At 52.2% G+C, this 27,879-nt stretch overlaps 1 protein-coding gene across 6 annotated transcripts in view; it reads right to left on the bottom strand.

Annotated features, from left to right (window-relative positions):
• Positions 1–954: 954 nt before the first annotated feature.
• EGFR (epidermal growth factor receptor) overlaps positions 955–27,879 on the bottom strand; it is a 193,608-nt gene continuing 166,683 nt past the window's right edge. The window contains exons 20-29 of one of the 6 annotated variants that reach the window (XR_003436612.1): positions 26,526–26,711; positions 17,046–17,201; positions 16,138–16,213; positions 12,980–13,126; positions 11,497–11,594; positions 9,863–10,030; positions 9,425–9,472; positions 8,644–8,833; positions 7,358–8,008; positions 955–1,190 (exon numbers count right to left, since the gene is read on the bottom strand). Coding sequence is in view for 3 of the 6 variants with exons in the window: in XM_027124105.1 (XP_026979906.1) it covers positions 7,647–8,008; positions 8,644–8,833; positions 9,425–9,472; positions 9,863–10,030; positions 11,497–11,594; positions 12,980–13,126; positions 16,138–16,213; positions 17,046–17,201; positions 26,526–26,711 (1,431 nt within the window). In the remaining 3 variants the exon portion in view is untranslated. Of the gene's footprint in view, positions 1,265–5,282; positions 8,009–8,643; positions 8,834–9,424; positions 9,473–9,862; positions 10,031–11,496; positions 11,595–12,979; positions 13,127–16,137; positions 16,214–17,045; positions 17,202–26,525; positions 26,712–27,879 lie in introns of those variants that run through there. The other 5 variants (XR_003436611.1, XR_003436610.1, XM_027124105.1 and 2 more) reach the window with 5 other exon arrangements.

A 27,879-nucleotide genomic window follows, 5' to 3' on the forward strand; every position in this document is an offset into this window, starting at 1 on the left:
GGACTTGCCCACGCCCTGAACAAGCGGAAAACCCAGGGAAGAACCGTCTCATCGTTTTCAAACCCTCCTATTCTTGGGAAAGCTTTTCTCTCTCCAGAGAGCTGTGATGACTTTGCCTTTGTGATTCCAAAGGCAGAATCCCTTCAAGCTGAAACCCCACGTGCACTGCGCTTCAGCTAGTGTTCCGGGGGTGGGGGCGGGGGAGAGCGGGCTGTTGCTGCGTTTGCCCTGAGGTGGGGATGGAAGCCATGACCTTCCCGTGGGGGTGACATTTCAGGCTCCAGGCAGCCGGGGCCCCAGCACTGTCCCTGTCTGCCTCCCCCTTCTCTCCGTGAGGGTTCAGCCCTGATGGAAGGCTGTGAGCTCTAAGAGGCCCAGGGCACCGAGCACACTAGGGGCTGGGGGCTCGGGAGGCCAGGGAGGCCTGGGGGTCCCACAGCGACCCGGAGAGGTCCCTGGATCCGCTTATGCTTCTGGAACCTGGTTATCCTGCAGTCCTGCTGCCACCTGAGTGACAGATGCCCCTCAGCCTGTGCTGCACGCAGGTGACAAATGATCTCCGGGAAGCACCGCACCAAACAAAGCTGTGCCTCCCCTGGAAGTGACGGGCGCCTACGCGGCCAGCATCAGGGAGGTTGTGACACGGGGAGCCTGGGCGGTGGCCTCGGGAGGGTGGCACGGCTCCGGGTGACTGCGCCCCCTGCCTGGGCGCTCCCTCCCACCACCCGCTGCCCCTTACGGCCAGTTCAGATGACCGACCCCCTCCGGTTCCCTGAGCCGCTCAAGGATTTAACCTCAACACAGCATCTTCCCTCAGCGCTGCTGGTTTCCTCCACGGGCGAGTGAGGAAATGGCGCAGGGTGGGCAGGCAGGTCTTCCCCGTGGTACGGGGGGCGATGGGGAGAGAGTTGGAGCAGCTGGGCCCGACGCCCGAGCACAGGGTTGTGGTTTGTGAACGTCTCTGACTTTCAGTGTTTATTACGGAGCAGAATCGCAACAACAAACTTCTGGTGTCCCGAGGAAACACAACCTTGCTACAGACTCATCTCTTCCGCAAGGAGGCCTCTCTCTTGGAGGAGATCTGGGAAGGGGAGATCTTGGGAGGTGTGCCCTGCACGACACGGCATTGAGACGGCTCCACTCGCTGAAGCGTATCAGGCCCTACGGTGTAGACGGCGGGAGCGGGAAGCCTGGGGAGCAGAGGGCATACGGTAACTCTCCATAATTTCTCCTCGGTTTTGCAGTTGTTGAAACTCAAACTGCTCTAAAAATAAAGTTTATTAATGAACGTTAAAAAGTTGTCAGGAAAGAGCATCTACAGTAGGTCAGATATGATTAATAACTAATATCAACACTGCATTAACAGGAATGCAATATTATTTTTTATAAGGTAAGTATGAGTAACGAACAATGAATAGTATACATCTAATTTTTTAATACTCCATATACAATCAACATGTTTTGATCAACAGTGTAAACCATATAAAAGAAAACCTTGCTTTCCATTTGTACAAATATTGCTTTCATCATAGCAAAACTTTACAATGTTAAAACGTACCATAGATAGAGGCTATAAAAAGTATTGCTTGTTTCAGAACGAAGTTATTGGTGTCTGAGGCTAATCAGTTACATCATCACCTCTAATATCAGTCATCAGATCCATAGCATGTCTTTGTTTCCAAGAGTGTATATTATACAGCAAGATTACTCTGTAGCCAAATTAAGTCAAAAGGGTTTCTTTTTTTAAAAAAATAAATAAGTAAACGCACCTAAAAATGTGTAGTTTTATCTACCAGGTGATAGGGTGGGGATTTTTAGTACTTCTGCTGGCAATTCAGATAGGAATGTGTAATCTCGGAAGGCATATTGTGCTTGTGGAAGAGAAAACAGTACTAATTGCTTCAGATTTTATCCCAGATGTAATATAGAAAAAAAACATAAGACGTGTTTCTTAAAGCAAGCATCCTCTCATTGGCTCTGGTTTTTACCAACGCCATCCAACTACTCATGCAGTCTCCTTGCCGGCTCCCTCTGTGGCTAACTGCTTCCCTTCTCCCTGGGCAATAAAGGATGCACAGCGGCTCCAGGCAGGGCAGCCAGCTGGTTGCACAAGCAGCAAGGATGCTCACGATCAGTCCACTTTCAGTGGAAGACATGGAAAAAAGGGGTCTGTTCTGTATTTCCTTTTGGCCCTCTCCCCTCTAGTGCTTGGGCACGTGCCCTGGACCCTCCCCGTCCAGCCAGGTTCCTGACGCTCAGCGAGTGATGCTGGGTTTTTTAAAAAATTAATTTATTTAATTAATTTATTTTTGGCCGTGTTGGGTCTTCGTTGCTGCGCACAGGCTTTCTCTAGTTGTGGCGAGCGGGGGCTACTCTTCGTTGCGGTGCAGAGGTTTCTCACTGCGGTGGCTTCTCTTGTTGCCCAGCAGGGGCTCTAGGCTCACAGGCTCAGTAGTCGTGGCTCGTGGGCTCTAGAGCACAGGCTCAGTAGTTGTGGCGCACGGGCTTAGGTGCTCTGCGGTATGTGGGATCTTCCCAGACCAGGGCTGGAACCCATGCCCCCTGCATTGGCAGGTGGATTCTTAACCACTGCACCACCAGGGAAGTCTGATGCTGGGGTGTTTGTGCTTGGGACTTCTCTCAGTCCTCAGGTGTCTACAACTGCAGAATCTGCCTGCAAGTCCACACACCTGTGGCTAATCCCTAGGCAGGTGGTTCTCAGCCTCGGCTGCACATCAGGATGATTTTAGGAGTTTTACAAAGTATAGATCCTGGGTTTCGCTGGCCTGAGGCACGGCTGGGCCTCAAGGTTTCAAGAGCTCCCCCCTCGATTTCACCGTGCAGCCGGCGTTGAGAACCCCATCCCTAGGGTGTGGGAACGGCTTAGTTTGGAAGACCTTTGGTGGCATTCATCAAACATGCTAAACATTATTAGGGCTCTGCTGGTATTTCTCGTCTATATTGTAATTGCGTATCAATGGTAAATACAAAAATAAATCCTTTGCATCAAAGTCAGATTGGGATAGAGAAACCAACAAAGTGCTCCGCTATTGTTTTTCCCACATTTACAGGGTCCCGTTGGCAGATGGGTGGAGCACGGCATGCAGCTGAAGTTGTGTATTAGTCGTAACAGTGATTCTTTCCCACTGAATTGCCCCAGAGTCAAATGAACCTGCTTCAGACCAAGAAACTAAATGTGCTTTCCACCTTTTTCTCACTTGATAGATATAAAAACGAGTCTCCTCTTCATCAGGACAACGACCTAGCCTAGCTCTGCAATGATGTTGTGCCTTTTTATGAGAGAGAAGAGAATTTCCTCGTTTCAGTCAAATCCCTTTAAACAAAAATTTCCGTTTCAAATTTTGATTCTCTTGCAGTCTTTCTAAGGTAAGCTATTTCTTTAAGTAGAAAAGTGAGTTTTCCTATAAATACACCTTACAAAGTTCAGTGCTGAAAAGTTACAAAAATAGGCTTGCGTTTAAAAATCTTGTTGGAATGTGTCTTTAATAGTAAAAAATCTGTGCTCCTGATGCAGCCGGTGTGATTGGTGACAGAGGTAGGGGTTTCTATTCACTAAGGTTTTACAGCCCCAGCAAAGAAAAAACACAGAGCATTATGTTGTAATAATGTGCTCGTCACCAGGAAAGAAATGCAGAGTAGATGTTAAGGGCAAGTTCAACAGCTGTTGCTTTGGGTGAGCAGCTCATTCCCTGCAGCAGGAGATGGATTTTTCTAATACTTCTCAGGAAATGAAACTGTCCAGGGCTTTCTCAAGGCTCAGATTTGGGTATCTGCCACTTTCAGGATCAGTTAGCTGCTGGTGACAAGGAATTAGAGGCTTCTGGAATGGCCACCAGTGGCTGAGTCTCCAGGCACACCAGGGACTGTGGGCTCGTTCTGGCCCTGCCTCAGGAATCTCTTCCACACACACAGTTTCTCTGATTCTGCCCTGACTTGGGGGCACGGTGTAGACGCCTAGGCTTGTACAAGGGAAGGTGACTTTAGAGATGAGGGTTTCAACTCTGGTTGCCCATGACAGTCACATGGGGAGCCCGTAGAATTCCCATTCACTTGGTCCTTTTGAGCTCACGGGGGGTCCTGGTGGGCAGCAAGGGTGAGAACCGTGGCACTGAAAGCGAGCAGCTGCATCCTATACGCTGAGCACGCCACGAGCGGGAGGCCGCCGGCCCAGGGCTGAGTCTCCCCTGCAGAGCCTTTCCTTAGCACGGCTGCTTCCCAAACTCTGGTGCTCATTAGAGTCACCTGGGGGAGCTCTGAAACTCCCTGGGCCCAGGCTGCCCTGAGGCAAATTCAGACCCTTTTTGGTTGGGACCCAGGAGACTCCCAAGGGCAGCCAGCCTGAGAACCACGACCTTTGTGCTTCTGCAATTCATGGTTCACGTCTGTCTGCAGTGGGGGCGGGGGAGGACTAAAGCTCAAAATTAAGAACTTTCAACAAATACCTAAGCCTTAGTGTCAGCTGGAATGCAACCTGCTGTCTCCACCACTGTGCCCCTAGCTGTAGAATCAGTGACAACTCGGACCAGAGCAAACCTAGAGTTTGGAAGATTCGCCTGTCTTCCTGAGGTGACAGAACAATTTTTCGTAGCGTGTGACAACAGGGACTCCTTAAAGATTATGTGAGAAGATGTGTGTCAGGCCCACTGGACAGCTGACCCTGGAATGACTCAGGCTGGGGTGCTGACCCTTCTGAGCAGTGGACCCGCCAGTAACTTTAGCAAGTCGGCGCTCTGCAGCCTCCGGTTCTTTATGTGAGGATTCAGCCAGCTGGGGCTCGCGTAGAACTGCCATGTTCACTAGGGAAAAAATCCACGCCTAAAGAGACCCGCACCCATGTTGTTCAAGGGTCAGCTGTAAATGTTAGCCTCCGACTCTTACTTCCCCCTGACCTGTGTCCAAAGGCCTGGTCTGGAGCTGAGCCGTGGGGAAGGGTTCCAGGGATGGCTGGGGAGGAAACAGAAGACAGGCTCTCTGCGGGACCTCGGGGCCTCGTGTCAACTAGGAGGAACCAAAGGGGTGAGCGTTAAGCCCTGAGGTCTGGCCAGTCAGAGCCACGATGTGGGAATCCTGGAGCCCTGGGAGCCCCCCTCCTGACCTCCCAGGGACCCCCGGACTGGACTCAGGCTCTCTTGGGCTCTGAAGCATCTACAGGCCCCCCTGCACCTCCTTGGACAGACATAGTGAGACCATTCTAGGAAACAATCTTTAAGAGAATTTAGCAACTACATTTTATGCAGGAAAACTGAAATACAAAGAAGAAAAAAGCTGAATAGTTCCCGCTGTTTTATTATGTTATAGTAAAGTATTTCAAATTACAAAAATACTAGGGTTTTAGCGCTACAGTTGGACCAGCACCCTGTGGTCCTCCCTCACCATCTGTTTCCTGACAAGTAAGTGACAGCAGAATGTGAATCGTTGTGTTTCTCAGGGCTGGATAAGTCGTGGGCTAAAGTATTTATGTTCTGAGGTGAATAAATAATGAAAGTGGTTTACTGACAAGGACATAAAATTTCAGATTCTTAAGAGGTGTTGTTTAATCTTTCCTCAAATCATTTTCAAATCCCCCGTGGGGACGGACCCGAAGGGCCCTTGGGGAATGTAACTCCCAGGCCAGAAGGGGCAGTGGGCCTGTAGACCGGCTGCACGAGTGGTTCCTGCGGCAGATGCCTCCGTGGTTGAGGCTCCCTCTGCTGGGAACGCACTTTCCATTTTCCAGTGGCTGACGCCCTGGGGGGGTCTTTTAACCCAACTCCACCACGGCTCCTCCAGGACCCGGTCCCCCTTACTCCCTGCTTTGTGCTGTCACGGTGCTGGGCTGACATGTCACGTCTGGCATGTGTCATATCGTTTTAAGGCTGGCGTTTGTGAGTCAGTTTTCTTCGCTAAATTGTGAATTTCGTGGAATCACGGATTATGTTTGGTTTATCTTCAGTACCTATGCCAGGCTGGTAAGGTGTTCAAGGGTATTTGGAACACGATGTGATGGAATTGAATTGAATATAGTTTATATTTCCACTGAGACAAGATAAAATACTTTGGTAACAAAACTGGGGCCCTGATCCATCTGAGTCAATAAATAACTTAAAAGCTAAAGGAAAATCGTGGATGTGGGATGTGGGATGGGCGGCTGAAAATATTGTCTGAAACACTTCTTCCTGGCTGAGGTGGGTGTTGACTAAGAGTGTTTATAACACTGTCTACCAAGAAGGGTGTTAACAGTCAGGGTGCGGGGACACGGGTGAGAAAATGCTGGTGTCCTAAGCAGCAGGTCCTCCAATTACAGGGAGTTATTTTAAGGGGAAATTGTTTTCTTCTTCTCACATGCCTATAGATGCTATGAAGGCAGTATCATCAAATTAAATTTCATATTTACCGCTTGAATTCCACACGACACAAACTGCTGTCTCTATTCTAAAGCGTGCCAGTGGTGGTGAGGGCGAGACATTTCCGCAGAGCTGCCCCAGAGCCTGGACCCTTCAGCTTACCAAGGGAAGGAGGAGCTTCGGGGCCGCTTGCCAGTGAGGGGCAAAGTACCCTTGGAGGAAAAAAGCCTGGAAGTGAAATAAAAAGAAAACTATCTTCCGTGAGTAGCTTGAACAAATTTTTTTTTTTTTTTTGTCGGGGGGAGCTAGAAGTTGTAAGAGCAGCTTCGTTCTTGCAGTCTCCCGATACATGCCTGTCCCCTGACCCCCAAAGGACCTGATGTATTTCCTCTGAGACTCACATCTGGGGGACTGGTCCCTTTTTGCACTGTCATTCCATCTCAATTAAAGGCAACTGGTCTGAATGCTGACGAATGAAATATGAGCCGGTCTTGGTTACCGTCCCCTCCTGCTGACAGGGAAAGCATGCTGAATTTCACCGCAGTGGAATGGAAAAGAAACAAATCTGATACTTGTAATTAGAAAACACGGGTCAACCAATGGAGAGTTAAGTACCATGGAGACATTCATATAAAAGTAAGTCTGAGGAAGAATTCTACCCCCTCTGTTTCTTCCTTGCCCAGGAAGAGTTCCAAGTGGCTTATCCTCTTGCACCTGCCGTGATTTGATATAGTACCAATCGGGCCTGCTTAGGATCCAGAGGACTGGTTCGTTATTCAACTGTCTTGCAGTGGAAGAGTCTCCAAGCGGAGCCAATGGAATCAAGTGTTAGCTGGAAGGCTGACCCTTGCTTCTCGGTCACAGGTGGGCCTGGGTCAACTCAGTGCCACAGGTGCTACGAGCAAGACTGTCCCTCATTGGACAAGCCCATTGAGAGCAAAATCAATGACAAAACCCCAGAGGTCCCCAAGCAATAAAACTCCTTAAACATATTTAGTGTTTTTCAAATATACCTCATTGAAAGGTGAACTTCTGCCCAAATGGACAACATTCTTTCTGGATGCCTTTTGTGGAAGCCTCACAGTCTGAAGACAAAGGAACGTCCCTGCAGCTCCCCTAAGTGCATCCGAGTCGGGGGCACTTGTTGGCTGAAAGATGGGCTGATCACGGCAGATGTGGCCAAACCAGTCCATGGGTCCAAGAGTTAACGTGAGTATGGCTGACGGGACTGAGTAGCTGCCGTGGCTTGGTCCTGGGGAATGAAGGGGCTGGACTTTTTAGGGCTGAGGCCGTCCTCCATGGTCAGGCCCCGGTAAGGTCGCTGCCCGCTGGTGCTACCCTTAGGTATTCTGCATTTTCAGCGGCAGAACCCTTAAAGATGCCATTTGACTTGGCTTCCTTGGGAAGGAAGGCCTGCTGGTAGTCAGGGTTGTCCAGGTTAATTTGGTGACCGCCTTTCTGTGCCCAGAGGGCAGGGCCGTCGAGCACACCGTTGGTGCAGGCGGGATGGGTGGTGTTGAGATACTCAGGGCTGTCCACGGCATTGCTGTGGGAATTCTGGTAGTGAGGGTCTCTGCCTGGAGCCGGGTTTAGAGGCTGATTGTGATAGACGGGGTTCTGGACAGAGCCCGCGGGCCTTTTGGGAATAGACTGGTTTACGTATTCTGAAATTGAAAAGAAATCAGACGTAATCAGCAAAGCATCATCCTAAGCAGGATTCCACGGCTCATTCTGAAGCCGTGAATATTCAGTGAGGCAACGGGTGACAGAAGCAGGGAAGCCTGGGGAGACGACTCTCTGGCTAAAATAAATTGCGCTGTTTTCTGTCCTTCTCAAAGCAATGGGCACGTTTATCGTTTGCCAATTTAAAGTCCTGAGAGGACAGCCTCCCTTGAGGGGTGTGTGTGTGTGTGTGTGTGTGTGTGTGTGTCTGGGGATAAAGCTTAGATTAGGGAAATACATGTTTCACAGGCCAAGAATGGAGCCAGGAGAACAGAGATCAAATGTGTCACACACACACCCACACATGCTCACACACTGACACATGTATATCTCTGCTGTTTGCTTCAATTCTAGAAAATGTGCAGATTCATTCTATAGACAGCCTGGACATGCCTTGAGCCCCTCAGAGACCCGTGCACACGCCCAGCGGTTTCTGTCGATCGGCCTCTTCCTCCATCCATCGTGTCTGCACGCGTGTCATGGGCCCCACCTCCGGACCAGCTCGAAAGCAGCAGCTGGCCGGGGCACTGGGGACGGGGGCTCAGGGGCATGGCTGCTTCCAGAGCGAGGCACTTACCGGGTGCTGGAAGGAAGGCGTCATCTATGCTGTCCTCGGTCAAGGTGCCAGTGGGGTCTGAGCTGTACCGCTGCAAGAAGCTATCTTCCTGGAGGGGATAGCTCTGCTGGGGAGGAGATGAGGCAAGGTTACTCCAGCCAGTGTTGCTCACTTCGGCGGGGGTATCAGGATCACCTGACAGCCCGTTCACCTGCAGATAATGATTCAGCAGGTCTAGGAAAGGACCCGCACCACCCACAGGCGGCCCACAGACCCCAGGGCAAGTGGCACGGCCCTGGCCGGGGCCGTCCAGCAGGGCTTTCTGCAACGACAGACATGTTCCGTAGTCTGTGCTCGTCCACGCGGTAGCCACTAACCACATGTGTGAGGAACTGAATTTCAAATTGTAACTTAAGCAGCCACATGTGGCTGCCACACTGGTGAGTGTGGGTCTAATCAAGGCTTCACACACCAAGCAACAGCATCACCTGCAAGGTGGGCTCACATACAGACGGCCAGGCCCCTCCCGGCAGATCCTGAGTCAGCAGGTGTGGGGTGCTGGCCCGACCGTTCGCATCTCTAACAACTGCCAGGTCCGTGACCTGCACGACGCGCTGTCCTTCAACTCTATTTTCAGTAGCATTTTGATACGTGATAGCTAATTGCTGGCCTTAGGGTAGGGATCAAACAACACAGGAAGGAAAATCCCAGCTTTCTGAGTTAGGGTGGGCATTTCTTATGTCTAATAGAGCCATGGTACAGAGCTGTTATTTAATTCTGCTTTACAGGAGTTGATACCTACCCCGTTTCTATCACCGCAAGCCACAGTGGGCGTGTTGCTGGTGGAGCTCTGAAAAAGAATCACAGCTGTTTACGGTGCACGTGGACGCTCGCCCATCCCCACTGAGAGCAGGACAGCGGGGGGGGGGGGGGGGGGGCTCGGGCGTGGGCGCGGTTAAAGGGGCTTGATTTCGTCTTGACTCGTTGGCTTTAGAAAAACTAGATTTAGTTCTGACTTAACTCTGTTCCTTAGTGGACCAGAAAAGGGGATGACCCAGTTGTTGCAATGCAGTAAGATAATTAATACACTGAATTGCTTCATTCTGATTTTGCCTTTACCACCTGGTTAACGTCTACTTCTCTGTCTCTGCGTGAGTTCCACAAGACGGGTATCATTTTTTGCTAAAACTCAACCTGTTCAAACCAGGAGGCAGAGCTTGAACAAGAGTGACTTTGGTACCAGAGAACTGAGGAGGGGCGTCCGGGAGCTGGCGGGGCTGTGGAAGAAGCCCTGCTGGGGGATGAGGTACTCGTCCGCATCCACAACATCTTGCATGTCCTCTTCGTCCATCAGGGCACGGTAGAAGTTGGAGTCCGTGGGGCTTGGCAAATGCATCCTCTCGTCCCCCTGGCACAGAGATTGTGAGACCATTAGAAAGGTCCAGAGAGCCGCCGTTCCACCCACTGGCTGTCGAGGCGGGTCTGCTGTCAGCCGGTGCTTGTGTGTTTGCCAATTTAGTTCTAGTACACTCGTCCCCCCTCCCCCTGCCCGGGTCTGTGAAGTACAGCTCCTCCTTCCATGTCCCCAGACCTGGAACTAAGACACTGAAAATTCCCTGATGTCTCAAAGTCCTCAAAGGAAATGCAGACAGCTCAGGAGGAAAACGGAAGGGCCAAAGCCGCAGCATTCACTGAGTGCTGTGCTGTGTACAATGAGAAATACACATCTGGTCGTCTTCCCTGCTCCTGGCACAGAGCTCCTAAACCCCTGGAATTCCCTGTGTGTCTCTTACATTAACCAGGAGACTTCTGGAAGCACCTAAAGATGGGGGCTGGTGGCCAGTGGAGACAACCATGTGATCACACGGTCGGAACTTTCAGTCTCGCCCCTAACCTCCAGGGAGCGCAGGGGGACTCGGGGTCGAAGCTACTGCCAATGACCAATGATTTAATCAGGCCTATGTAATGAAGCCTCCATAAAACCCCGAAAGGACAGGGTTCAGAGGTTCGGGGTGGTGAACCGCTGGAGATCTGGGGAGAGTGGTGCACCCAGACAGCACGGAAACTGCACCCTTCCCCCATGCCTTGCCCCTTGCATCTCTTCTGTCTGGCTGTTCCTGAGTTATACCCTTCTAGAGTAAACCAGTGATCCAGTAAGTAAAAAGATTCTCTGAGTTCTGAGAGCCACTCTAGCAAATTAATGGAACCCAAGGAGGGGGTTGTGGGAACCTTCTGCCAGATGGTCAGATGCCCAGGGGACAACCTGGACTTGGGACGGGCATGTGACCTGGGGGGAGGGGAAGCGGCCCTGGAGGACTGTGGGATCTGACGCTGTCTCCAGGTGGACAGTGGCAGATCGAGCTGAACTGAAGGACACCAGCTGGTGCTGGAGAATTGCTTGCTTGGTGGTGTGGGGTCTCTCCCCTCCAACACACACACCCTGCGATTGCTAAGCAGAACCCTTAGGCGTTTTGCAAAGTGTTTTGCATGTATTATTTCACTGAATCTTTAAAGCAGCTCTGTGAGCTTAGTTTCATTAACCTAACGTTGTAAGTACAGAGTCAGGGATCTGAAGCCCCAGGTTTGCCCGACACCAAAGCCCTGGTCCTCCAGGAGAGCAACATAAGGCTTTGGCTAAGGGGACCATGATATGAGCTGAGTGTGAGGGGCTCACAGGGGTGGCAGATGGAGCTGGGGGCCCCACGGCGCACTCCACTTAGTCCACAGCTTGGGCTGCGCTTGTTCTAATGCACTGAGGATTAATGGTGTGACCTGCGAGACGGGGAGGCTGTGTCGGCACCGGACGGAGCACAGTGACATTTGATGCATATTAGACGGATTTTCCCAGTGGGTGTGCAGACTGGGATCTGGTACCTGGATGACAAGGTAGCGCTGGGGGTCTCGGGCCATTTTGGAGAATTCAATGATCAACTCACGGAACTTTGGGCGACTATCTGCATCAATCATCCAGCCTGGGGAAGGAAGGAGGAAAGTCAGTGCAATTAGAGCCCTGAAAGAAGTGATAAAGATGGCATCGCTGAGAGAAAGCACTTACGGTGAGATTCTTTTAGACAAACGAGGACGAAACCTAATCTCTGTGACAGGATTTTCAGTCTTGGCAAACCAGCACTGATTACTGTTTAAAGACCATGACGACATCACATATCTGAGTCAGAATGACAATAACATGCTCTAAGTTTCTGCACCTCCCCTTCCAAGGGCCAGCATTCTGGTGTCATCACCTTAAGTGACTGCAGGATATGCACTGCTTTCTGTGAACTGCTCGGACTGGAGGGTGCTCTGAGTCCAAGTCTCTCAGTAAAGCCGTCCCTTGACCTTCACCCTCATCCATATTCACTCAGCAGTCTAGTAAGCTGGAAACCAGATTCGGTTTAGGGAAGATTAGGGACTTTCTTAAGAACCTCGGCGTCTGGGAATTCCACACCCTGCTGCTTTCACTGTATTACACACTGAAGCAATCACATGTGCACGTGACAGGGGTGCTTCAGTGCCTTTCATGGTGGGGATACTTCTGTCAGCCGTGCATTTGAGTACACGATGATCCAAGTCTAGATTAAACATGCTGGAGGAACAGCTATCGACTGGAAGTCCTCCTGATTCCTGAGGGTTATTTATTTTCTATCAGCAGGACGTCAAGCTATTCTGGGCCAGACTGCTATGTGACCTTACACAAATCATGTAACCTCTCTGGATCCCAGCTTCCGCAACCTTAAGCAAGGACGTTAAAAATGATTAACTCTGTGGTCTAAAGTTCAGAAAGGCTTAATATTTACATTAACTCGATCACATTCCCTGTGCTACCTTCTGTATAAATGCTCATCATACATGTAATGTGACCCGCAGAGCCTACTGAATTCGTGATTCTGATGGCGCGGTAGTGTCACCGTCAAGCTACACATTCTTACTTGGATTAAAATGTTTACTTGCTCCCACTGCAGAAGGCCTCACATAAATCCACCATCTGAAAAGGTTTACGTCAAAGCAGAAATGCCGATTCTATTAACCTCTTGTGGTTACTCATTGTTAGGCATTTAAAAACAGTCTCTCTGGTAACAGGCTTCAAAAAGTGGGGCAGCTTTTTCACTGAGCAACTCAGAGAGAAGAATATTTTGGTGCAATGGCTTATGGGGGACTTGGATTTTACTTGTTTGCTTGTGAACATGGGCAAACGTCAGCTCACAGCGCTCAGTGCGTCAGGTAAGTGCTTCCAGAAGTGTCTGAGGGGGTGTTTACAGATGTGCCTGCCTATGGACCGTGACAGCATGTGTTCAGGGCATCGAAGGCCTGGGGCGCTTGGCTCAGGGCAGCCCAGGGCCAGGTGCAGCCGGCCACTCACACTTGACCATGATCATGTAGACGTCGATGGTGCAGATGGGCGGCTGAGGCAGGCGTTCTCCCTTCTCCAGGACGGTTGAGATCTCACTCGCGGGGATCCCGTCGTAAGGCTTGGACCCAAAGGTCATCAACTCCCAAACGGTGACTCCTAAGAGGAAGAAGCGTTGCTGTGTGAGTCAATAATAATCACTGCACCTTGTCTTTAGTCATCATTGTTGACATACTGTTTCTAAGGTTTAAAAACCCACGTCTGTGGCCTTGGGCAATTTGCTTGATGCTAGAAGTCTCAGTTCAGCTCCCTGTAAAGGGGGGTGATGACAGCATCTGCCTCATAGGACAGTTGTGAGGACCAAACAAGATAACACAACTGCAATGTTCAGACGATCCCAGGCAAATAGTAAGCAGCCCATAAATAGTAAACTTTAGTAATAACAGCAAAGGGAATACCACCACTCTGAAACATACGGAGTACCGTCTGTGGAGCTGGAGTGCCACACCCACACATCATCGGCCCCAGGTGACTTACCAGCAAGGTTATAAACTGTGTTTTTAAAGAATAAAAAAATTGGAAGAAAAACCCCCTGTGTTCCTTTTGATAAATATAAAAACCCCATACTTTTAATTTCAACATCCATCAATCGTCATGATTAAAAAAGTTAAAGCAGGAGTAATTTTAGAATTGGTGTTTTTTAAGACTGTTCCGAAGTTCTGATGGTCCTTCCATCTCCGTGCCTCCCTTGATGGAATTCTCTGCTCCAGAAACACACAAATGCCGTGGGGAGTATGTCCCCACCTGGACAGCAAGGTGCCACTAGCGATGAGTGCAGTGGGCCTGAGCCTGGGTTCCCAGACCACACAGGGAGGGACCAGACACAGGAACCCAGGGCCTTCCTGGTCTCCAACTAGTCTAACCCCCCCTTTTCTTGAGATTGGCTTCTAAATGCGTATCACCACGGATCTGCATAGATTTTTCAGAGGTCATTCCAAAACCGAATGACCTGAACTAACACGCAAAATGCAAGGCTGAAGAATGAAGAAAAGCAGTGGTCCAGGGACAAGAAAATAGATTCTTCTGTCCTGCCCACCACGGAGTCAATATGGACATGATGAAAGAAAGAAAATCTCATGTCCAGATCTTTAAAGTCGATTAGTCCTCCTCTAACTAGGTTTAGACATTGCGTTTAAACACACACAATGAATTCCTGCGGGAAGGCAGCTTTTCAGGTTTCAGAACAAATGTTGAAAGAGGGCGGTGTGTGTACCCGGTTGCGGGGTATGAGTGGGGCTGGAAGGTGCTATGAACTCTCTCTTTTCAACTCCTAAGCGGAACACATAGGTCCCTAACTGACTAAACTGTTTTGCCTCGACTGGAGCCTAGACAGTGGAGTAACAGGATATGCTTTTAGCCTAAAAACTCAGGTTCATGTTGTAACAGGTCTGGTGTACTGCCAGGACAGCAGATTAGAATCACTGACAACATGATTTCCACTGAGACGAAAGACACGGCGCCCCCGTGGTGATGCTGACTTTCTGATGTCGGTTGTAATCATTCACAGGGATTAAGTCACTGAGTCGGAGAGTTTTCATTTACTGGACAAACGTGGCCCAAGTGCGCGCTGCGAGTGGACACACGGGGCCAGGGGAGAGCGCAGCCGGTAGGCTGGGAAAGGCAGACTACTTCTGATCCTAACTGATCACGGTTAGGGGCTCAGGTTTTATCTGGAACATATGTGGAACACCAAAGGATGTTAAGCAGAGAAGCGAACGTCTAATGTAGTTTAAAAATACATTTTCCTGCTGTTTGGAGAACAGATGAGTGTGTGTAAAACAAGCCCAGAGAAGACCCAGGAGGAGCCCCTCCTTGGTGTCACTGGGGGTGGGGGTGGGGTGGCTTGGGCTGTGACAATGACAATGACAGCTCTGGGCAGGACGACAAACGGGAAAGCGGCATTTCTTCCCATCCCTCTGGGGGAGTAGACATTTCTTGAACATGACTGAAAATAAGGCATCAGAATAGCTTTATTTCCTTATCTAGTTCATTGTGAGCAGCTCAGCTCGCAGGTATAAATGAAAATTCACTTATTCATTCACAAAGACCTCCGTCTTTGTAAAGCTTACATTATAGCAGAAAAAAAGACCCATGCAATTTTTAAAAATGCATTCGGAATATTAGGAAGTTAATAATGCTATGAAAGAAATGCTAAATGGACAGTCTCCTGAATGATTTTGTTTTTGTGACAATGGCTAAATTCCTCTTGGAGGTTCCTTTCACTACTGCTCTCCCCAAATACACGTTTCCATGGAGGTGGGTGACCCCTTCACCTCTGTTGCGTTCATAGCTGGGACAGGCTGCTGATGCATACAGAGTTCAATGTGGATCAGGTGTTTTGCAACCTTTGGGCTGATTCTGGGTGACAGGGAGGACTGCCTGCAGTGACAGAGGTGGAAGCACCCCAGCACGGCAGCCAGTGGAAATGCCTTCCTGGAAGGCAAGGCCCCTGCGGACTCAGGAAATGCTCTGTACAGAGGACGAGGCGAGAGCGTGAAAGGTGTGTCTGAAGACAGGGAAGCCCGTCAGAGGACAGAGCACAGGGCTGCGTGGGCTTTGAAGGAAGAAGAATCAGACCCCGACGAGACGGCCTTCACGAGAGCTGGAAACTAACTATTTCCCTTTCCTCACATTTCCCCACAAACACACCCTCACAGTGCACTTCCTGAAGCCATTCTCTCTGATACACAAAGATGACCACTCGCTATATGAAACCAAAACCACCGCGAGTTAGTCCATCATAAAACCACATTCCTCTACCGGGAAACTCTTCCCCATGAAACCTGATTTGTCATCTCCCTTTGGTTCACTTCAGATTCAGGGCAAGAGGTCACCTTTGGTTTGATTTGGGGGTACAGGCGTCTCCTAGGTTCAAGTTCCTTCCCTCCCGTTACCCGCTCTCCCGACAAGCTCACTGCTCTCTCCAGTGACACTTGGTACGGGAGTTAGACCCAGTCTCCTTTTTCACGTTTTCTAGTACAACAGACAGACAGTGGCGATTATGTGATTGTTAAGTCACCGTCCTGGACGGCAGAGCGCACAACATGCGTGAACAACACAAGCCAGTGCAGCCCCAGCCCTGCTTCATCAGCCTCGGGGTTTTGACTCACCGTAGCTCCAGACGTCACTCTGGTGGGTATAAATTCGGTGTAAAATGGATTCCAAAGCCATCCACTTGATAGGCACCTTGGGATGATGAGAGAGGAAAGTAAGAAGACAACAGTTAGCTCCCCGCTGTTGAAAAACAGTAAATCACACCGGAATAAATTACAAGCAACGAAGGTGAGGACGCCGGGCCACCCCCAGCCCAGCCCAGGCCCAGTGCACCTTCCCAGCCGGTAGGGAGAGGCTTAGTCTGGTAGAGAACAGGGCCTCTGTCAGGCCCAGAGCTGAGGCCCTTTGGTCCGTGGGCTGTTCTGCTGAGCTGGGTGCACGTGCTGGCAGCTGGGGGCCCTGGCTGTGCCCTGCGTCTGTGGCTGTTTGCAGGGCTAGCTGCTTGGAGCCGTGCGGGCCACAGTGAGAGCGAAGACGGGAGCAGCTGAGCCAGGGCGTTCTGGAGGGCCTATCAGGACCCCCGCACCCCTCGCTGCTGGGACAGCCCCCTGGAGAAGCCCCGGGCCCGTCCGAGAGGAAGAAGCCAATGCGGCCGCGGCCAGCGCCCCTCAGGAGCTGCTGGAACAACATGGGGCCCTTCCCGTGCCGCTCTCCCAGCTGTTCTTCTGAGAGGGGCTTTACCCAGGACTGGGAGGTTGACACCTACCCTTGGCTAACGGTCACCTAGCGATGGAGCTGAGCTCACGTGTACCGCCTCTGGCCTCTGGGTGTGTCAGAAACCTCTTTACGCACCTTCCCAGCAAGTCCTGCTCCGCGGGCAGCTCTGGCTGCACGGCCAGAAGAGCCTGGCTGGACCCGGGTGCTGGTGGCAGCTGTGAGCTCACCCAGCAGGCCCCGAGGGTGGCCCCACCCGGGGCAGCCTGCTGGCAGGGCAGTGCTCGCCCTTTACAGGCCCGCGCCTCACCTTGCCCCCCTCCGCGTGGTATTCTTTCTCCTCGGCGCCGAGCAGTTTGGCCAGGCCGAAATCCGTGATCTTGACGTGCTGCGGCGTCTTCACCAGCACATTCCTGGCCGCCAGGTCTCGGTGCACCAGGCGCCGGTCTTCCAGGTAGTTCATGCCCTGCAACACGGGGCGGCGCGGTGAGGGGCGGGTGCTCAGCGGGCTCCCCTGGAGGGCGCGGCGGGGATCAGACAGAGGGCGGGCGCCCCAGCGCAGGGTGCAGCGTCACGTACGCGACAGCCTCCGAGCCGGAGCCTGCCTGCGGACGGACTGCCCTCCACGGACACAGTGACTTGCACCTGGTAACATCAGTGACCAGAGTCTACCTGCTCCACGGACGAAAAGGGGAAGAGATGAAGACATAACTAGCTGCTGACTTACTACCTTATCTCCATCCAGTTACTCAAGTTTCAAACTCAGCTGAACAAATAGAAGAAGCCAGTGACGCAGCAGGAGCCCCGCCGTCGGGCCGTGACCTGGTTACACGCTGCTTCCTGCTGGGGACGGCCGACCCCACCTGCCCGGCCTCGCCTTCCCTGCGCCAGCGCGTCTGGGGCGCCACCTCCCCAGGACCCAGGGCTCTCATCACGCTTTCCTGGAGCGTCGTACGTGATTCACTACCAGTGAAGGTTTCGGTCCTGTTTTATTTTCTCTTTTTGAAATTGAAATCACATGGATGTTGAATTTGCTTTTATGGATACAAGGTGCCACTCCCTACCCCCTCCCTGGCTGCCTCCACAACTGCTGTAATCAGAATCAAGGCTGGAAGAGAAAGAAAGACAGAATACTTGAGAAGTACCCAGCACAGTGCCCGAGACATAGTGAATCCTCGGAGGTACCGTCAGCCCTTGGTACCCGTGAGACTGGTTCCGGGACCCCCTCTCCCTGCCACCCCCCTAACCAAAATCCGTAGATATTCAAGTCCCTTATAAAAAATGGAGCAAGTGTTTGTTACCTACGCACATCCTCTTGCATACTTTAAGTCACCACTAGATTACTTATAACACCTCATACAATGTACATACTTGTAAACATAATGTAAATGCTATGTAAACAGTTGCTTGCATCCAGCCAATTCAACTTTTGTTTTTTGGAGCTTTCTGTAATTTTCTTCCCACATATTTTTGATCCACGGTTGGCTGACTCTGCAGATGCAGGACCCCGGCTACGAAGGGCTAACTGTGTGACCCCTCACCTCTAGCCCTTGTCCACAGCCTCCTTGGTGTCTCTGTCACCTGCCCTTTCTCCCCTGACAGGCGGGCTCACTTCCTGCCCCTATTCATGGCTTGAAGCCTGCCCAGCTGAGCCAAGCTTCCCTTGGACCCTCGCAAGCTCTAACCCGTTGACATGAGCTTGGCAGCCCTCGCCCCTGTGCAGGGCCAGACGGGCAGGCAGGAGAAGCCAAGCCGGAGGGTCAAGTTCTGCACACGGCCCGTGTGGCTGGAACCACGTCCTCTCCTACTTGCTCACAAAGGCGCCTCTCCTCTCCCCAGCCAGGGAGGTGGACCACATTTCCAGCCTCCTTTACAGCCGACACCCATGAACTCTCCTCCAGTGAAGGGCAGGCACCACAGAAATGCTTACCGAAGGGCACAAAATGGAAATGAATGGGCAAAACCAACTCTGCATTACTCTCGAGCCTTTTGCATGTAGCTCTCTTCATTTTAGTGCAAATGCAGGGAATACCTCTGTAGATAAGGATAGATCCCAAATTTTCTGGCAAATTCATTGCTTCCTTTTGCATAAGATATTAGGTAAAAATTACTAATTAACTTGTCACATCAAAGTGAAGTTTACAAAATTTCCTTCTAGAGTTAAACTAGCCATCACAGGAAAACAGGATCTTGTAAAGACACTACCCAGGAGTTAGTCTTTGAGGGCTATTTTCGAAGCCTTTAATGTTTTTCTTTTCTTGGGGGAAAAGAAAAAGATTCCCACGTGTCCACTGTATTATCTAGAAAGCTCCTGAATGTTTAAGATGCTGTTTGATTTAAATGGTTCCTTTCTAAGATGTCTCAGGTGTCGGGAAATAAGGTTAATGGGCTCATGTCTATTCAAGAGGAGGTGGGCAGGTGCTTCCCTGGAATAGCACTTCCAGGTTAGGAATCATTCCTTCGGGATGGAGCGTGGAGAGGAAGACAGAAGCAGGGCTTCCTAGCAGAGGAGAACTTCCTACTCCCTGGCACCTCCCCCGCTTCACGGGGCTCCTTTCAGCAGCATCGTCTCCCCTGTGGTTCACTAAGCCCACAGGAGGACTTCAGAGGGCATTTCCAGCTACATTTTAACTATCGTGAACTTTCTTTCTGCCTCTTTACGTGCCTAACAGAGGATCTGGTGCACTGGATACATTTTTTACAAAAGCTCGCTGAAGATGACGGAAGGAAGGGATGAATGAATGATAACAGCGGCCGACAGTTCCGAGCCAGGCACTTCAAACACACCTGCGAAGATGCCTCTCCTGGTGCTGGGAGGTCCGGTAGCCACACAACAGCCTCGACAGCTGCCCCAGGGCCCCAGGGCTCTGAGGCCACCACTGGGACCGTGCCCTTAATTTCCTGCTGGGGCCTCCAAGTGAGACTTGTCTGCAGACCCAGAGATTGCTTCCGACGGATGCCACACCCCAGCATCTTGGCCCTGTGCCGCCAAGCTGAGCGTGCCCAAGGGCAGGTGGATGGGAATCTAACAAAGGAACTAGCTCCACCCCCGCCCCTCCCTCCCCACCCACCCCCACCCGCCTCAGATTTTTAAAGGAGCAGAGCAACTGCAATGCACTGCAACGTTTTCTCGTAACACCAGCCTTCAGAGAAGGCTTGGGAAAGGGCAGGAAAGAGCAGTACGTGTCTGGAGCACACAGCTAGAGGGATTTAAATCAGACATAATTTTGGGACAAGATTAGACTCATTTGAACTTAGATAAAACTCTATTCCTTGGTCTCTGTCCCACATAATGTGGCGGTTTGAAAGGCCATCTCAGTTGTAACTCTAGGCCCAGCAGAGTTATAGTTTAACCAGCACCAAAGATAAGAGCCCTGACATCGCTCGTAAACTCTCAATCCAAACAGAGAACCACAGGAAGCAATATCATCAGTGTCAGCCTCATGGGGCCTCTCGGAGACGCATTCTCTCTGAGATCCTCACTTTAACTGAATGGAACGTATTTATTTTGCTAGTTAACAGGACAGCTAGGATGGATGCGGCAATCCTGAGGTTAAAAGGGGATCTGAAGAGCCACCCTGGGACCTGAACGCACAGGAGACACAGGACGCTTCACGAGGGTTTTAAAGACTTTCCTCGCACAACACCCGGGGAAGGAGAGAGGCCTGGGCTGGGTGTGACACATACGGACCGTATTCCCAGGCCCTGCAGCACCCTGCAACTCTTAGGAGGCGCCCAGAGCAAGAGGCAGGAATGCGCTGCATTTCTAGTGTATTTTTTCACCACCTTGTGGGGCAGTGGTGGGTAGTGGGGGCGGACACTGACTTGGTGACTACGGAGGTGGCAGGATAGGAAGCGGGGGGTAGGCAGAAGGTTCTGGCAGAGTAAAGCAAAGCACGGCGTCCACACCACCGAACCCCTGCCCTCAGAAGAGGCAGGGAAGTGTCCGAATTTCCTATGCCAGGCCCCAACCTCCTGCTGTGTAGGGACAGGAGGCCTGCTAGGCTCACCAGCCTGTGGGCTCCACTCTGACCCGTGACATCAAGTGCTGGGGAAAAGCACAGCCTTGGGAGCAAGGAGCCCTGGGGTGGAATCTTGATTTTGCTACTTCCTGGCTTGAGACCTGGGCAAGTTACTTCAACACCCCTTGCCTCACTCTCCCCCATATGTAAAACGGGCTACTCAGAGGATTAAGTGAGTTCATCAACGTGGAGCACTTCGGACGGGGCCCAGAGAGTCCTCCCTCAGTGCTGATTGCCATCATTTCCTCCTAAATGTGAAATCCATCCTCTCTTCTCCACCCCTGTGCCATGACCTGGAATTAGGCTGCTGCCACGTCCTGCTACACTTCCCAACGAAGTCTGATCACGAATAACTTCCCGCGCGGCGCCCTTTGCTTTCGTGATGAAGCTGCGCTTGTGGGTTCCTGCGGGGTCTCCCCTCCCCTCCGGCAGCCCTCAGTGTCTCTTGGCCACCTCTCACTGCTGCCTCAGATGGTCCCCAGGACAGGGACGGGCTCTCACTCGTGTCCACAGCACCAGAGCCACGTCCAGGCTCCCAAGGGTGCAGGGCGGCTGCCTCACCACTGCCGTCCCCGCACCTGGCGCTTGGCTGGCCGACTGAGCCCACCTGGCCGTGCCCATGTGACGCCCAGAGCAGCCTCTGGGAGTCTGGTCCCTCGGCTCTCCTGCTCTGACCCGCTCATTTCCTGCTGCACTGTTACCTCTGTATGGATCTGTTCTCCTCATCTGTTTGCAAGTTTGGGGAGATAGGAAATTCTGTCTTCTTTATATAAGTATTTCACATGATACCTGACACTGACAGATGTATGCTCAGGAAGTCACCAAGTGAAATGACCAGAAGTTGATGAATGTGCTTTAACAGTACGACAACTTTTGGCTTTATAGTGACATACTGTAAAGTGATCGTTCAGGTTAAGTTCAACTGTAATCTTGTGGAACGATGTGAGAATAAATAAAAAAATAATTCAAATAAGTAGACTATCTGGTAACCGGATCTGCTGTGTGGCTGTGTCCCTGTCTGCGGTCTTGCTGCCCAGGGTTTCACGCAGGTACCTGCTCTGCCGCTGAATCAGCTCTTAGGAAGCGTCTTCCTCTCTAGCCGGGTGGATGGAGGCTGGAGGCCGGAGGCTGAATCATCACCCTCAGGCTGCACAGTTAGTCAGCAGGGTGGGGGCTGCCTGGAACCTCACCTTTCACCTCCAGGAGTCCTGATGTGGAGCACAGGAAAGCCAGGCAATGGGGGAGCAGACGTGGGCGTGAAGGCCAGAGCCACCTGGGCCCAGACAGGAGGCCGTGCACAGGCCGGTCAGCATCTCCCCCTGCCCCCGAAGGCTGCGCGAGGCTGACAGACAACAGCCCCTCTTGCGGCCCCTCTTCCAGCATGATTTTCATTCTCTCCCACCCCTGCTCATCTCTCATGACCAGGCTCTAATTTGTCGATGTGGGTGTCACGACACGGCAGCTAGACCCAGACACGAGTGGCCAGCATGCTCTGCTACGTCATCGGCAGGACCACCTTCCTCTCCTCACCTGGATGGGTCTTCCCTTCGCTGCTCTCGTGCCCTGAAAGCGCCTATAAATGTGTGAGCAGTGAAAACGCTGGGGCTTTTTCAGATGAATTTAGACCAAACTAAGTATCCCGTCTGCTTAAAAAATGGATCCTTCGAACGGAATGTTTTCTGAAGTTCATCCTTATTAAGTCTCATCTTATAGAATGAACTAGGTGTAGTTCGGTGCGTGTGAAGTTGTGGTCGGTTTCCTTCTGACAGCATCCACCCACCCCTCGACCCCAGCCCCCAGCTACCTTCAAACCTCACCAGGGCCTGGTCAAGTATCTGAAACGTATATCGTCTCTCTAAAAACTCACTTCTGTGAGATCTTAATCCAGGTTAGGTGAAAGAAAGCTCTGTGGTCCCAAAGGTTTGTGAAAATGTGAAATTAATCACAGCCTAGAGAGCTGATTTATGCAGGAGTTGGCAGTCACGTGCTCTGCGGTGCTCTAAGAGGAATGAGCCTGGCGCGGCAGCGGTGTTCTCTAAACTGAATTGATGACAGACAGCATCTTTTGCATGCTAACATTTTACTACATTATTATCCCATCTAATTATTTTGGGATTCACTAGCTGGCTTATGCAGCCAGGAAGAATGCATACACTTTCCGAAGCACCAAAGTCACTCCCCGTGAGTGAGAGCCCCCTGTACCTTCCCGAGCCAGGAGCTTAGGAAGCGGTGATGAGGGAGCAGGTGACGTCTCGACGGCCTCCTGAGACTTGAGTCTAGAATCCACTCTCACCCTGTGTGGAAGGGCACCTCTGCTTTCCCAACCCCAGCAAGATTCCCCACTAGGCCACCTCTGTTTTTTTTTTTCTTTTTTTCTCTTGCCCGTGATATAATTTTATTTGTCCTCTTAGCAGTTTAGCCAGGACAATAAACCTGCGTAATGGTACCCAGGTCTCCATCAATCCTGGAAAACTTCCCAAGAGAGCCTGTGCCTTTGTGAATCAGGGAGGACATTTGTAAGTCAATAAATCCCACCTCGAAAACGCCACCAAGATGAGTTTCTGGTCAGCCACTAAGTGTTTCTGGGTAGTTTCACTTCTAACTTTTACAGAGAAAACTGTTCAATCCTTAGGTAAACAGTCACTAACCCAAGAGCAAATTTCTCTCTTTACAGCTGAAGAAACCATTACTTTCCTTTCCCTGCAAGGACAGACACTGCAGCGCCACAGCTATTCAAGTACAGTGCCTTAGGTTTCTCTTGTGAAATAGGGAGCAGCTCCGTCGCAGACCAATCTAACAGCTGCAACGTGAACCGACTTCGGATGAAAGTGAACCTAAACAGAGTTCAACCGGCAGAGCAGTGGATTGAAATAACAAGGTGAAATTCTGAGTAATATTATATAGAGCACTGTCTTGGAAAACTTGCAGGCCCTGGAAAGTCCACTCAGGAACTTTGGAAACTCATGGCTGACCAGGGCCCGGGCACAGCTGAACTCGCCCTGTGGCGGGCACTGCCGTGGTCAGGTGTTTGTTTCTTCCTCGTGCTGGCAGAGGACTGATTTTTGGGGTCAAATAAACTTCCATCTATGCAGACACTTGTGAGCAGGCAGATCTGAATGGAGGGTTGCCAAGGAGAGAAGGGGAAAAGCTCATGAACGAGAGAGGACCGGAAATAGGAGACGCTGCTCTAGGGAGAGAAAGTCGATATAGAACCAGAATGAGACAATGTTTCAGCTTAGATTTTCGTCACGAATCTAACTTAAATTAGTCAAAATATGGCGAGAGAACCAGAGAGGTGAGCATCGGGTGCGTACCGGGGCCCGAGTGGGCACCTCACAGAGGCTACCCGGCACCGTTCTCGCCACCGGGAGGACAGACGGCAGAGGCCCTTCTGCGGCCACAGAGAGGCAACTCGCCGAAGAAAAGCCAGAATTGAGTTGTGAATCTCGCAGAGTCACAAGCCCGGTTCCGTACCGGGCAGAACTTGCCAAGGCTATGCGTCGCATCACGTAAGAAGTCACTTTTGTGGAGCCGCCAACTGACACGAGATAATCAGAATACACTAAATACCCAGGCAGCCTCTGGGGAGCTGGGCCTCTTCACCCAGGCGGGCGTGCAGAGCTCTGGACGCCAAGGCCTGGCTCTGACGGAGCTCACCTCCCAGTTTCAAGTTAAACAAGTAAATAAACCAGGTCTTCGCAGGCAGCAAGATGTGTTTTCAAAACATAAAGCAAGTTAAGCAAGGTAAGCGAGGCTGCCTGGGGTGGAGGGGGATAGCTCTGGTGATTCTCCTGCCTTAGCTCATCAGCGAAGAGACTAAGGAAGAATTTCTGGGGACAGGAGTCAGGACACGAGTAAACCTCCAGGAAAAATGCCATATTCAGCGAAAACTACTTGGGGCTAACGACCTCCTCCCCGCCCCCAGCCTCTGTTCTGGGCTGAACAGCGTCCTCCCAGATCTCACGCCTACCCAGCACCCCAGAATGTAACCTTCTTTAGACATAGGGTTTTGCAGATCTAATCGGTTAAAGACCTTGAGATGAAGTCCTCCTGGATTTAGGAATGACTGGTGTCTGCTAAGAGAGAGGGTGATCTGGACTCAGGCCTAGGGCAGGAGGCCACGTGAAGACCGGGCAGAGACGGGAGGGACCTGGAGCCACCAGAGCTGGGGAGGGAGGAAGGATTCTCCCCTAGAGCCTTGGGAGGGGCACGGCCCTTCTGACACCTTGTTTGGAACTTCTGACCTCCAGAACTATGAGTAAGCTTCTGTTGTGGTAAGCCACTAAGTTTGTCGTGCTTTCTGGTGGCAGCCCTAGGAAACTAACACGGTCAGACAGAGAAATAACCAGCCTTTTCATGAGACCACAGCACGCGAGGCGCACAGGCTCTACCAGGACCACTGCCTAGCAGCGGCCACGGGACTCCTCTGCTCTGTGACTGGGGTTACGGCCGAGAGCACCACGCGATGGGCAGGCGTCCGAGAGGCACGCCCACACCGCCGCGTGCCAGAGCCTCCGGGGCTGTGGCTGAGACAGCGACCCCGACGGGCACTGGAAGAAGAGGGTTGAGGCGGCCTCCCACCGCCAGCCTCACCCTGCACCGCTGACCCCAGAGGAGCCCGTCCTGTAGCGAGCGTCTCAGGTGGCTGCAGGCTGAGCAGAGCCCAGAACACGTTGTCGTGTCTTCAGTCACCTTCTACGCCTGCTGGGGGTTGAGCGAGTGAGTTCAGAGCATCCGCAGGAGTAAATCTGCAGGACCGAGGGTGCTGCCGCCCTGGGTGAGGCGAGCAACCAGGACCTGGATGGGGCCTGGGGGACGAGGGGCGCCCTGTCCTCCCTGGTTCCTGCAGGCTCCCAACACCCGCCCCGGGGCTGAGGGCGGGGCCTGCCCACAGATTCCATTCATTCAGCGGAGTGAACGGTATACCCACTGTCAGGAGAAACAGAATTTAGCAAGTCGGGTTGCAGACAGCTGATGCACTACTGGCCTGAAGAGAGGGAGATCTGAAATGGAAGAACAGTCCTTGTGAGGCCGCATGAGCAGCTAACACCTGGCTCATTGCTGTGCTCCTGGTCTCAGCCCCACCTGGCCACTGTCTGCCCCCTCAGCCCCTCCCTCGCTCCGGATCTAGCCTGTCGACAGGGGGACGCGTACGGAGCCCCATGAAGCAGCAGAAACGTCTGTTCACCTCCTGCCACCGCACGTCGGAGCCAGCACCTGTCTGTCCACCCGGCCACTGTCACCTGACAGCCTTGGCCTGGTTTGCTGGCCTTGTGATCAAGTCCTGCCTGGGTGAAAGCCACACCTCCTCTTCTGCTCCAAATTCAACAAAAAGAATGCCAGGGAAACAAGAACACTAACATCAACCGTACTGAGAGCCCCCGGTGCAGAGAAAACTGTGCAAACGTAGCTGAATAATTAGATTTTCAACATGCAGTGGGATAGGCACCGATCTGATGCGAAGGACAACCGATTCAATTCAATCCAAACTAAAGAAGACTGCATGCCACGTACATGCATGTGCACACACATACACACACCCTCTTGGCAAACTCTATGCTGTCCTAGGATGGAGAACGTAATGATTAATTTCTAGGTTGTCTTTATTTCCCCTCTGCCGCTGTTCTCCAGGGCTCTCCCTCAGGATCGCATCATCCCAGGAGGTGAGGCTGGGGCGGCAAAGCGACGGCAGCCACCAGCGCTGCCTCGTGGCCCTGCCTGCCCTCCCTGCAGAGCTGGGCGCCTGCTCCGAGCACGCTCTGATTTACCTTTGCGATCTGCACGCACCAGTTGAGCAGGTGCTGGGAGCCGATGTTGTCCTTGTGCTCGCGGACATAGTCCAGCAGGCAGCCGAAGGGCATGAGCTGCGTGATGAGCTGCACCGTGGACGTCAGGCAGATGCCCAGGAGGCGGCACACGTGCGGATTGTCCACACTGGCCATCACGTAGGCTTCCTGGGGGGAGAGGAGGAGAGGGCGCATCAGAAAGGCTCCCCGCCGTGGCTAAAGGAACAGGCAGACAGCCCATTTCCGGGTACAGAAGTCGAACACGATGTTGAGTTTGGAAATGTGCGCGTGTGGAGGACAAGGGTGCCCGTGAAACGTCTAGTGCAGTGGACGTTCCCGTGGGGTCTCTTGCACGCGAGGCTGTGGAGTGGCTTGATGGGAGACGGCGTCCTCTGAGTGCACGTGCGGATTCTGCATCACAGAGAGGCCCGGGCCGCGCTCGCCATCGGCAAAGCGTTGGGTGAAAATGAGACCTGACGTCTCCAAGTTTGGGCGTTGCTGAGTCCTTACGAAGACCTCCACCTCAAAGCCAAAGATGCCGCCGCTTAAAATGGTGTCAGGGCCAGTGGGAACCCGTGCTTGGGGCCCACACCCTGGTGAAGACTTGCCCGCTGACTCCGGAACCCCGGCCTTGGGCACCGTGGAAGGAGATGCTGAGAGCTCTGGGGGGGGGGGGGGGGGGGGGGGGGGGGGGCCCCCCCCCCCCCCAGAGCCCCGGGGGCAGAGGGGGGGGCCCCCCCCCCCCCCCCACACTGCCGGGACCACGGGAACCGCTGCCACGCACAGCAGAGAAGCCCTTTCAGTGCACCGTTTCTGGCTCTGAACCGGACGGAGGACGTTACACCTACAGCGATTGCAGACTCTGCTGGCGGCCCAGGATTCATTTCTGAAGAGGTGGTCTGTGTCGCCCCACCTCAGTCTTGGGAAGGGAAATCCATGCTGCTCTGCAGAACCCACTCCCCACAGCCCCGCCCCTGCTAATTCGGAGGCTGCCGTGGCGGGAGCCCGGCACAGACCCACAGCCATGGACTTTATCTGAACCCTTCTGCTATCCTTGGGCGGAGGAAGCGGATTTCATTTACAACCATGCACATAACTGGGCCTCGCTTTTGTCTAAGAATTAGGGAATCCTCAATTTCCACCAAGAAACTCCATCTCTTTGCCTTTAGAATCCAAAGGGGGGGGGTGACATTTTATACAGACACAGAAGGGACCACCTGGTCTCCAAGAGAAAGTTCAGAGGCGCCTCTCCCCACCTGACCGCTGCTGTGCTCGGGGGTGTGGGCCCTCTGTGCAGAAGGGAACACGGCCTGGGCCAGGTGAAGGCACGCCAGGG

The sequence above is a fragment of the Aethalodelphis obliquidens genome, unplaced genomic scaffold (genome assembly GCF_003676395.1).
Source record: "Aethalodelphis obliquidens isolate GAN/ISIS:26980383/991018 unplaced genomic scaffold, ASM367639v1 scaffold27, whole genome shotgun sequence".
Classification (NCBI taxonomy): Eukaryota; Metazoa; Chordata; class Mammalia; order Artiodactyla; family Delphinidae; genus Aethalodelphis; species Aethalodelphis obliquidens.